Source organism: Thalassophryne amazonica, chromosome 8, assembly GCF_902500255.1.
Source record: "Thalassophryne amazonica chromosome 8, fThaAma1.1, whole genome shotgun sequence".
Lineage (NCBI taxonomy): Eukaryota > Metazoa > Chordata > Actinopteri > Batrachoidiformes > Batrachoididae > Thalassophryne > Thalassophryne amazonica.
Genome location: NC_047110.1, coordinates 22,698,942 through 22,711,931, shown reverse-complemented (window position 1 = coordinate 22,711,931; position 12,990 = coordinate 22,698,942). Strand labels below are relative to the sequence as shown.

Below are 12,990 nucleotides of genomic sequence, written 5' to 3'. Positions count from 1 at the left end.
TCATAACTCAGTCACCTTAAGCTTAACTCTGTCACTTTATCATTTTATCACGGGTCACTTTAGACAGTGTACTTTGGTTTTTAATTGCACTCCTCCCACTGCACTGTTTTTTCTGTTTCTCTGTTTCTCTGTTGCACACAGCCTTTCATATTTCATATTTCTTTTTTTTATCTTATTTTGACACATATGTTATATTTTATCCTAGCATTTTATCTCTTCTTAATGTTGCACCATTGTACCGAAGCAAATTCCTTTGTCTGTGAATCCTGTTCACTGGCAATGGCAATAAACTTCTGACAAAACAAAATTCTGATTCTGATTCTGAAAACGGCATATCTTGAAACATAAATTTAAAAAAGTCATTAATTTTAAATAAAACATAATGGAGTTTGTGCTAATGCTGACTTATTCAATGATTCATTTTTGAGTAGTCTGCAAACATGTCATCCTTCAATCAATCAATCAACTTTTTTTTTATATAGCGCCAAATCACAACAAACAGTTGCCCCAAGGCGCTTTATATTGTAAGGCAAGGCCATACAATAATTATGAAAAACCCCAACGGTCAAAACGACCCCCTGTGAGCAAGCACTTGGCAACAGTGGGAAGGAAAAACTCCCTCTTAACAGGAAGAAACCTCCAGCAGAACCAGGCTCAGGGAGGGGCAGTCTTCTGCTGAGACTGGTTGGGGCTGAGGGAAAGAACCAGGAAAAAGACATGCTGTGGAGGGGGGCAGAGATCGATCACTAATGATTAAATGCGGAGTGATGCATACAGAGCAAAAAGAGAAAGAAACAGTGCATCATGGGAACCCCCCCACAGTCTACGTCTAAAGCAGCATAACCAAGGGATAGTCCAGGGTCACCCGATCCAGCCCTAACTATAAGCCTTAGCGAAAAGGAAAGTTTTAAGCCTAATCTTAAAAGTAGAGAGGGTATCTGTCTCCCTGATCTGAATTGGGAGCTGGTTCCACAGGAGAGGAGCCTGAAAGCTGAAGGCTCTGCCTCCCATTCTACTCTTACAAACCCTAGGAACTACAAGTAAGCCTGCAGTCTGAGAGCGAAGCGCTCTATTAGGGTGATATGGTACTACGAGGTCCCTAAGATAAGATGGGACCTGATTATTCAAAACCTTATAAGTAAGAAGAAGAATTTTAAATTCTATTCTAGAATTAACAGGAAGCCAATGAAGAGAGGCCAACACGGGTGAGATATGCTCTCTCCTGCTAGTCCCCGTCAGTACTCTAGCTGCAGCATTTTGAATTAACTGAAGGCTTTTTAGGGAACTTTTAGGACAACCTGATAATAATGAATTACAATAGTCCAGCCTAGAGGAAATAAATGCATGAATTAGTTTTTCAGCATCACTCTGAGACAAGACCTTTCTGATTTTAGAGATATTGCGTAAATGCAAAAAGGCAGTCCTACATATTTGTTTAATATGCGCTTTGAATGACATATCCTGATCAAAAATGACTCCAAGATTTCTCACAGTATTACTAGAGGTCAGGGAAATGCCATCCAGAGTAAAGATCTGGTTAGACACCATGCTTCTAAGATTTGTGGGGCCAAGTACAATAACTTCAGTTTTATCTGAGTTTAAAAGCAGGAAATTAGAGGTCATCCATGTCTTTATGTCTGTAAGACAATCCTGCAGTTTAGCTAATTGGTGTGTGTCCTCTGGCTTCATGGATAGATAAAGATGGGTATCATCTGCGTAACAATGAAAATTTAAGCAATACCGTCTAATAATACTGCCTAAGGGAAGCATGTATAAAGTGAATAAAATTGGTCCTAGCACAGAACCTTGTGGAACTCCATAATTAACTTTAGTCTGTGAAGAAGATTCCCCATTTACATGAACAAACTGTAATCTATTAGACAAATATGATTCAAACCACCGCAGCGCAGTGCCTTTAATACCTATGACATGCTCTAATCTCTGTAATAAAATTTTATGGTCAACAGTATCAAAAGCAGCACTGAGGTCCAACAGAACAAGCACAGAGATAAGTCCACTGTCCGAAGCCATAAGAGAAATTGGGAGAAATGGTGGAAGTAAGTACATATTTAAACAAACACAAAGCTGTGATCTGGTAACTTATCTTACCTACATAGCTCTGGGTAAAATTGTGCACTGGATGACCTCATGTCCTAAATAAATGTTAATGTCATCTGGTATGTTTAGGGTTGGCTTGGAGTCAGTTGTTGCTGTGGCAAAATTTTGTGTCTCTAGCTCCAGTAATGTCGTCACTGTGAGCCAAAATATTATCTTGCACACACTAACCCCATGATGTAATTAGTATGCAAATCAAGCAGTGTTGCAATGGTGATTGTTTCTCTCACTGGTACTACCCATGTGCCAAGTTTGGTTCATTTGGGACCAAGGGCCTTGAAGATATACAGCTGTATCATACACTTATCATGGGTAAGAATGTCATGTTAATTTCTGACTTTTTATGATGTCCTTGAACTGTTCCATTGCCAGGGTGGAATAAGTGTACAGTGTTTATCAGACTGGCCACTTGAATTTTCAATAGGCAGCCAGGTAGGGGTCAATTGAACAATTACACAGGGGTTAAACTAAAAGATGCTCCAGTCACATTGCAAACTATCCCACATTACTTGTCTGAACATGAATATTCCAAAAAGGTATAGTTTGAACTGTCTATAACTGAATCTTATAGAGTTATGGGGTAAAAACAGCAACAATGGTGGTCAATTTCAGTTTATGCAGGAGTCAAAAGTTAGAGTTGCTCCAATTTTGATTAAAAAGTGATGCAAATTATTGGTTGAGTTAATAGAGTTTTACAAAGGAACAATTTGCACCATTTGTCATGCTTAGTTATCACATTATGGGGTAACATATGTTACATGTCACAGAATAAAATAGACGTCGACATTGTTTGACCTTTACTTTGGAGACCAAACATTCAACACAGTCAAAACTATTCCATTTATTAATCCTATTAGCTCAACCAATAATTTGCACAATGTTTTACTAAGTATCTGAGCCTTGGGTCACCAACTTGAGATAACTTATGAGGCCACCAAAGATGATTTCTCTTTCAAACATTTTCTACAGTGAACCATCACCTTCTGCATCTCAGGCGGTGTACTCCGGGCAGCACTGTACTCATGCACCAGCGAGCGCACGTGGCAGTTGGCTCGGACAGCCGTGCTGTGCACCCTCTGCCAGCGTCCTTTCTCCAGCCTCTGGAACATCTTGCCGAGTTCAGTACTGACCACCAGCGCTCGGCGCAGGAGTGTCTGTAGGTTGTTTCTGGCTACGTGGTCCCCTGCACCCACTCCAGAGGCAACAATCAACTCTCCATGCTGAGCGTCGTCATCCACCCCAATAGGTTTTGCCTGGAGGACACACATACACTCCACCTCCGTCATGTGTCGGAGATCTTCCATCCAACGCTGGACTGAGTCGATCTGGAGACACTGCATTCGAGTGCTGTGGGATCAAAAATGTGAAGAGAAAAACAGGATCAGAACTTATCAGAAATAACAAAAAAAACAATGGAGTTGACATGCACTAAATGCTTGCACTATGTGGTTTAAACTGTGCACTAAATCTTATCGATACATTATACAGCTCAAAGGATCACCTTCAATAAAATCAAACAGCTTTATACTATTATCAGCAACTATACACAACAGTAAAATGCTTAAATAATCTGTCCAGTCCACTAAGATCAATCATAATGGTGCAGCTGACTACAGCAATTGTGTATTTTGTGATAAAAGCAAGCAATCTGGTACATTTATTGCAAAAGATGTGGTAAACTTAACTACAAGTATTAACTAAAATTTAAATATTGAGCCATCATGAATTTTCAATATGTCAGCTATTGCCGACATCTAATTCCAGATTATTTATGTATATGGTAGAATAATGAGGACATAATTAATTGAATCTATATACTATACATCGCTCTTGGGAATTTACATTTGGACAACACATGCAAGATATTGAAAATTCAAGATGCTAGCCATGATTGTTTTGAAAATTCTATTCTGCAACCTTATTGCAATTACAGTCTGATATAGATGATTTAGATGCCAATTCATACCTTTTTATGATACAGAATTCAGATTAGGAATTTAGAAAAAAAATGGCTGATATGGATGACATATTGAAAATACATGATGGCTCAATATCCAGTAATTTTTGGAATGTGGCTATTCATAAGTGTATGAAATTCTATGATTTTATCACAAAATGCAAAATTACTTTTACATTTTTAATTAAAGCCCCAGTCACACATAGATAAGACTGTTAGCCATTTGGGATTGTCATCAACCATCTCTGTTGCAGCCCCTTCAAAAATATGGTTCATCAGTGTTTTGGCAAACTGTGAATTTGCAGTCATATACAGTTGGTAAAAAAAGTATTGAATGCATCACCATTTTTTCAGTAAATATATTTCTGAAGGTCCTACTGACATAGAATTTTCACCAGATGTCAGTAAAAACCCAAGTAATCCACACATGCAAAGAAAGCAAAATGAATAAATACAGAAATTAAGTTATGTGTAATAGAATGGAATGACACAGAGAAAAAGTATTGAACACACCGTTTATTTAATCCTTCATACAAAAGCCTTTGTTGCTAATGACAGTTTCAAGATGTCTCCTGTATGGAGAAACTAGTTGCACTCATTGCTCAGGTTTGATTTTGGTCCATTCCTTACAAACAAACAGTCTTCAAATCTTAACGGTTCCATGGACCTCTTCTATGAACTCAAATCTTTACTTCTTTCCATAGATTTTCTATTGAACAAGATTCATTATGAGTCTTGTGTGGCGAGTGTGCATATAGGCTATGGTGGTTGAGTTCATTACTTATTGTTTTCTTTTAAACAATTGTTCAGTTGCTGTCTGCAAGTGGTCCTTGACTCTTGGGCAACTCTTCTGATAATTCAGAAATCTTGTGAGCAGCACCTGGTTGTGGGCGGTTTATGGTGAAATGATGGTTTATGGTGAAATGATGGTCTTTCCACTTCTGGATTATGGGCCCAACAGTGCTCACTGGAACATTCAGAAGTTTAGAAATCCTTCTGTAATCCTTCTTTTTGCTTTTACCCATCATCAGATGTTTCTTGTATGACACCTTGGTAATGACACACCTTTTTTATTGGCAATCACTTGGAACTGAACCAACTGATAGTTTGCACTGACAAGGGGCAGGATTGCTTTCGAATTACTGAAAGATTTCAGCTGGTGTCCTGGATTTCCATGCCTTTTTGTACAACCCAAGTTCCAATGAAGTTGTTCACAAAGTGGTGATCCTCACCCCATCATTGCTTGTGAACGGCTGAGCATTTTGGGGATCCTCCTTTTATTCCCAATCATGACCCTCACCTCTTTCCAAACTGGTGTTTTTTGAGCATTCATGAACTTTCTCACTTTTGTTGCCCCGTCCCAACTTTTTTGAAACGTGTTGCAGGCATCCATTTCAAAATGAGCAAATATTTGCACAAAAACAATAAAGTTTATCAGTTTGAACATTAAATATCTTGTCTTTGTGGTGTATTCAATTGAATATAGGTTGGAGAGGATTTGAAAATCATTGTATTCTGTTTTTATTTACATTTTACACAACGTCCCAACTTCATTGGATTTGGGGTTGTACCTTTCTTCATGTGTTCAATACTTTTTCTGTGTCATTCACATTATTATTACACATGAATTAATTTCTTTAGTTATTTGTTTTGGTTTCTTATTATCGGTGTATTACTTGGGTTGTTACTGACATCTAGTGAAAATTTCATGTCAATAGAACCTTTACAGATGTATTTACTGAGAAATATGGTGACGTGTTAAATAGTTATTTTAGCTGCTGTATATACGAGCTTGTGGGAGGTGATGGTCTAGTGGTTAAGCATTGGACTTGAGAGCAGAGAATCCTCAGTTCAAACCCCAGCTTGACCGGAAAATCACTAAGGGCCCATGGGCAAGGTCCTTAATCTCCAAGTTGCTCCTGGAGTGTAGTGAGCGCCTTGCATGGCAGCACCCTGACATCAGTGTGTGAGTGTGTTTGTGTGAATGGGTGAATGTGAGGCTAATTGTAAAAGCGCTTTGAGTGTCTGATGCAGATGCACAAGCGCTATATAAATGCAGTGCATTTACTCTTGTGATAGTTGCAAAGACACTGTGGCGCAGCAAATGCATGATGGTGGCACCATTGTGGAATGGCCTTTTGTATGTGGCACAAATTTTCCAGACTCTTCCTTTTTTTTGGAGAAAATATCATGACTGTGGCAGGACTGTCATGCACATATTGCAAAAATTTTTCCCTCCAAAATCACTGCGACAGTCGCAGGCATACTCAGCTCTGTGGCTTATTTAAAACCATTCGCCACATTTTTGAGTCACAAGAATGTCCATGCGTATTTTGAATATGTTCAAGATATGCTCTGTGATTAACTTTTAGCTTGTCGTGCACTACAGATACCCATTTTTCCTGAGGTAGTGAGGAAAAATGTGACACACACACCAGCATTTTGTCTTTAACGTGTGGCAGGGTGGGTACTGGGCCCTAAGCTGCACTACTATTACAAACACTGAGTTTCAGTAGGAAAATTGTGAAACCAAGAGGATTCCCTTTCCTTCAGCGAATGTCTTTTCAAAATGTTTCCACCAGCATTCCTGACAAGATGTGTCATGTATGTTACAGAATAGAGATTTATTAAAATATTTAGTTAATGTTTGGATTTAATGTAGACTAAACAATAGCAATGTCTGTTTCTTTAGGTGCACATGACAAATGAAGCCAGAGTTCATCTTCTTTCTATTGATTATTGTATGCAGGGAAAATTCAGTTTCCTGCTGCTGAACTAATTTGCGGACAGGAAATTGGTATAAATGGACTTTTATTTCCCATTTGTGTCTTCATTATTGAAGCACTGATTAGCCTGCTGCATGTGGCATTAATTTGCTAAAAAGCTCTACTTTTCCTCAACCCCAGCACATGAAATTCCATACTGAACTGGATGAGGATTCATTATTCCTATTGTGGTATCTTCTCCATTCATGTCCTGTGTGTTCTTGGTGTCCTGTCCCTGCGTTCATATGTTAATTATCATTGCCTTTTGTCCGCACCCCTCTGTTTGTATTCATTGGGTTTTCTCCGTGTGTGTCATGCTTGTGGTCTGTTCCCTGTCCCGTGGTCACCTGTCTGTCATGTTGTGTTTCCCCCAGCTTGCACTCAGTTCCCTTTTGAGTTTCATTTTAGTTTTCTGCTTGTGTTTCCTTGGTTTGGGTTTTGTTTGGTTCCCCTGTTTTCACGTTGTACATTTTTGAGTTCTATGTTCGTTTTCCTTGCGTACTTGGTTTTGTATTTTGGTTTTGTTATTTCCTTCTTAGGTTATGTTTTATCCTCTGTATGTTTTGGTTCCACTCACCCCAGGTTTTCTGTTAAGCTTTGAGGCACCTTTTTGTTTGTTAAGTTCATATGTATGTTTTGACCTGCCCCCCCCCGTTTGGTCTTTCTCCTTGATACCTTTGTGTATTTTGTCTTGTGTTTGTTTTGGACTCTTCGGCCCCCGTGGCACTCACATTGCCTGTTAGACTGTCATTCACCTCTTTGGAACAATAAATCACCCTGCTTTCATCTCCAGTTTGATTGCTGCCTGCATATTGGGTTCAATTTGACATCAGTAAATCATAACAACACCCCCCCCCCCCCCACGCTTATGATCACACATCTTTCTTCGTAATGATGTGTGATCCTGATCTTTGCTCATGATCACACATCTTTTTTCCTAATTAGTGGTCCTTTAAACCTGGTCACTGAGCTTTAATTCCATTTGATGAATTTTGATCTTGATGGCTGATCTTTGATCCTGATATTAGAGATCTGAGCCTAATTTGGTCCTGACAAGTGATGTTTTATGCTAGTCCCTACCTTTGGTCCTGACTGCTGATCTAATCTGTTCCTTGTTCTGGATCTGTGCCAGCATGTTGTAGATTCCTAAGCACTGACATTTGATCAAGATTACAGAATGCAATTAGTAAGGTCAGTGGCTAGTGCTAAGGGTCAGGACTGATCTTTTGAACTGGATGACCATATTAATCATATATATAAACTGGCTCTTGGTGTTAAATTCCAGTATATTAATTGGTGTGGCTTAAAAATTAACTCAGAGTGTGAATGACCAAATCCATATGCATTCTACCAAAATCATCTTTACTTGTATGCATGTAAATAAAACCTATTTATTTCTGCAGCAAAAGAATTTAAATTGTACAACTCCAGTTCCAATGAAGTTGGAACGTGGTGTGAAGTGTAAATAAAAACAGAATACAATGATTTGCAAATCCTCTTCAATCTAATTGAAAATATCACAAAGACAAGAGTTTTAATGTACAAACTGATAAACTTTATTGTTTTTGTGTTTACCACTGTGTTACATCACCTTTCCTTCTAACAACACTCAATAAGTGTTTTGGAACTGAGGACACTAATTGTTGAAGCATCAGTTTGAACATTAAATATCTTGTCTTTGTGGTGTATTCAATTGAATATAGGTTGAAGAAGATTTGCAAATCATTGTACTCTGTTTTTATTTACGAGGTCTGTGATAAAAAAAAGCGGTCCTTTTTATTTTTTTCAAAAAATAAATGGATTTGATTCATATGTTTTTACATCAGACAAGCTTGAACCCTCGTGCGCATGTGTGAGTTTTGTCATGCCTGTCGGTGACGTCATTCGCCTGTGGGCAGGCTTTGAGTGAGGTGTGGACTCTCCCTCCCATTGGAATCTCTTTGTCAGAGACGCTGCAGGGAGATGGCACGCGTTGCTTTATCAAATTTTTTCAGGACCAGTGAGGGATATCCATGTGGACACTATTCGAGAAATTCAGCTGGTTTTCGGTGTAAAGTTTAACGGCTGATGAGAGATTGTGGAGTTTCTTTCGCTTTAAGGACAGCCCACAAAGCAGATCGGTGCGGTCGGAGGTGGCGTTTCGAGCTGAAAACATCCTAATTTAAAGCTCTGTTCACCCAGGACGTTGTCAGAGAACAGAGAAGTTTCAGAAGAAGCCGGCATCAGGAGTTTACCCGGACATTCCACTGTTAAAGGAGATTTTGTAATGAAAGAATGTGCGGACGAATTTGCCGAGTCGGATCTGTGACGACGTGACAAATCCATCTGCGCCGCGACATGAAAAACACCTCCGTGTTGAAAACCATTTGAAAAATTCAGGTGGCTTTTGATGACTTTCAACAAGTGAGTATCTCAGAAATTGTTTAACAGCTTGGGCATGTTCCAACTTGTCCGTTAAGGTTTCCAACGGAGGTGTTTTTCCTGTGGCGACCCCCCGCGGTCGGGTCCGGCCCGACATGCGAATCTGCCCACACGTTCTTTCATTACAAAATCTCCTTTAACAGTGGAATGTCTGGATAAACTCCTGATCCCGAATTCTTCTGAAAGTTCTCTGTTATCTCACGATCTCTTGGGTCCACAGAGCCTGAATTTAGGAAGTTTTCAGCTTGAAACAGCGAGACGACGCCGCCTCGGAGCGCAGATCGCCGTCAGACGCCGTGGGCCATCCTTACGGCGACAGTAAAACTCCAAAATCTCTCATCAGCCATTAAAATTTTCACCGAAAACCAGCTGAATTTATCAAATGGTGTCCACTCAGTTGTGCCTTACAGCTTTTGAAAAAAATTTTATCAAACAAAGCAGCAGTCTCAGAGCCATTCCTAAACAATGAAAAAATCGACGAGAGGGTGGGCCACTCCTCACTCAAAGACTGCCCACAGGCGAATGACGTAACCGACAGGCGTGAAAAAACTCTCACATGCCCACGAGGGTTCAAGCATGTCTGATGTAATCACACGTGATTCAAATCCATATAGTTTTTGAAAAAAATAATAATGTCCGTTACTTTTTTCACAGACCTCGTACATTTTACACCATGTCCCAACTTCATTGGAATTGGGATTGTAAATAACCTGCATTTAATGATCTGTGTTTTGGTCAAAGCAGAAATTAATGAGAAATTAGTGATATTAGCTAACAATAGTGAACAATGGAGGTTGGGCTGCAATGCACCATCAGAGTTTGGGGTTTTGGAGTTTCAAATGTTGTTATTGTAGTTCATATTAGTTTAACAATGTTGATAGTGTTATTGATTTACTGTGTTTGTGTAGTTCAATTGATTTAGCCAGTTTGGTTTAGTGTCATGTTGCTGTTACCACGAGTGAGAAGTGTACTGCATTTGATATCTTCCACCACCGTCTGTTCATGGGTGTATAAAAATAAAAGCAACTGTTTGGGGCACAATGCAGAAACGTTTTCATTCTTCTGCACAGTTTGCCACAATATATTAAAAAAGAAGTGGCATCTGTGTGTGTGTGTCTGCATCCCTGTGTGTGTGTGTGGGTGTGTGCATGTGTATAGCTTCCATCACAGACAAACTGGGGAGAGCTAACATCTGCCGTTTCGTATGCTTATGTATGTTGGGTCAAGGATGAATGCCGCCAAAACGGAGCGTTAATAGAACTAATATCTTTGTAGAAACTGTGGATTTTAGCTAACAACACTGAACAATGGACGGTGATAATTACATTCTGGACTCACTCTATTCCAGTGATTCTCAACCGGGGTGCCGCGGCACCATCGTCAGGGGTGCCGTGGGTAGGGCTGTCACAATTATTACAATATTTGTCAATCACGATTATTTTTCATATTTGCGATTATTTTTCATATTCGCGATTACCGTGAATTATTTATTTTATCCACAAAGCATAAAACGACTCAGAATCTGACGTCATTGTGCTGCAGCCTTGCTCTTGTCTTGAGGCAGGACAATAACATGGAGGCTGACGGCCGATTAAAACAGTGCCGTCTTCTTCAAAAGCCGTCTAAAATGCGGAGCTGTCGGTGTCTGTGTCTGTGAGTTAACAGGCTGCAGACTGCGAGGGAGGGGGTGTGTGAGGGAGATTCCTGAATGCAGGCGCAACACGTTCAGTGCGCAGCCAGCGAGGAGCAGAGAGAGGATTTTAACCCGAGTGAACATGTTAACAAAACGAAAACGTGAAGCTGCCTTTACTTCTCTCTGAACTTTCTCTAAAGGTGTGATTCTGCCATTACCATCCTGTTCACACCATGTGTGTGTCGTATGCTGAATTTATGAGATCATGAGATGAAATAAATGGTCAAATAGCTTTAAAAACATATTTAAAAAATGAGAATATATGAATGAACTGAGCCACAAAAAAAAAAAAAAAAAAAAACCTGACATGGAGAAGCTGTGGTGATGTTCAGATGCACAGATCACAAAAAGCAGGTGAGAACTCTGAACTTTAACAGCTGTTACTTTACAAAGGTATTTATTTGTTCAATATGGGCTTAATGCAGTGTTTAAGCACAAAACATGACTGATGAGGAGAAACAATTTCAGAAATGCAACAGAAACAACCACAATTCAGAAAAAGTTGGGACTGTATGTAAAATGAAGATAAAAATAAAAATGTTGCACCATTCCCACTCCACTCACAGAAGCCAAACGTTCTTCCAGAGTTGTGTAATTATACTACAATAGTAGAATATAAAGAAGGGAAAAAAAAGAAAAAAAAATAGACAATATATTCGTCAATTGCAATTATTTGTCTGACAATTAATCGTCTCCAGAAATTCCTAATCATGACAGCCCTACTTGAGATCAGAGCGCAAAATGCTTGAGGATTTTTGAAATGCGGTGTTTTCTGTATCGATTTTCTATTGCGATAATTGGGTTTTGCGCAAAACCAGAGGTAAAAGAATTATAATATTATTTTGGTTGGTGGTGTGCCGCAGCATTTTGTAAATATAAAAAGGGTGCCGCGGCTCAAAAAAGGTTGAAAATCACTGCTCTATTCAAGCAGCGGGTGGTAAATCATCTATTTATTAAAGGCATGCATGCATGATTGCAAAGATGCATCAAGTTCAATGTAAGTATATGAAATACAAAAATACATGGATGACACAAGGAAGTGAAAACTCTTCTTTCCATTGTGGCCCATATAAAATCAAATGATAAAATAGAAGTAACAATAAAATAATAATAATAATAATAATAGTGTGTATGTGATAACAAGATCCTAAACAATTTATAAATACATGAAGACAATAAATTAACATAAAAAATTACACAATTAAGAGGAAATAAAATGGTCGAGTTCTTCTTCTAAAAACTGTTGAGGTCTAAGGTTCTAAAAACATTCTAGACTCACATGCCATTCCAACTTATTATTAAAACTTTGCATAATTTGTTACACCATTGAAAAATGTCAGCTACCTATTTTAGAAAAAATACCCAATCTCGAGCCCATAGATCCCTACAGGCAACGCACTAGTTAATTATTTAAATCCTGGCATCAAATATTTCTGGAGGGACTGTTTTCAGACACAACCTCACACATTGATGTCAACGTGCTGCCATGCAAGGTGCTCAACTGCGCACCAAAAGCAACATGGAGAATAATGACCTTGTCCAAGAGCCCTGAGTGATTGTCTAGTCCAGGGGTGGGCAACGAGGGCTGTCCTTGCAACCAATCACCTCAGCAGGTGGGTTTGCTGATGAGCTTCTCCCCTGAACATAAACACCTGTTCATCGATGAAATCACCTGCTGAGGTGATTGATAGAAAGTGAAACGTGTATTGTCTTGGCCCTTGGCATATGATTGCCCACCCCAGGTCTAGTCTGACTGGGATTTGAACTGAGTATCTGCCCTATAACCTCGAGTGACCTCATTTTTCATCGCTCAGATTTTGGAACAAAACTTCATTCTTGAAATCAGTAATGCGAACCTGAGGTCAATTTTCCACAAATAAATGTTGGTGTTTTTAATCTAACCAGTAATTTCCTCTTAGGACTGAAAAATATTAGCCCGAGCCAACACCATGACCCCACCGCCCCAAAATTCACACTTCAATCTCAACACCAGTTAAAGGGGGCAATCCAGAGTGGGTGAACCCAGTGAGTCAGAGAGA

General features: G+C 39.3%; 1 protein-coding gene across 3 annotated transcripts in view; it reads right to left on the bottom strand.

The window, feature by feature from the left end:
- LOC117515351 (protein inscuteable homolog) overlaps window positions 1-12,990 on the bottom strand; it is a 208,059-nt gene that overhangs the window by 81,804 nt on the left and 113,265 nt on the right. For all 3 annotated transcript variants that reach the window (XM_034175871.1, XM_034175869.1, XM_034175870.1), the window contains exon 3: window positions 3,096-3,462. In XM_034175871.1, coding sequence (XP_034031762.1) covers window positions 3,096-3,462 — 367 coding nt within the window. The remainder of the gene's footprint in view (window positions 1-3,095; window positions 3,463-12,990) is intronic.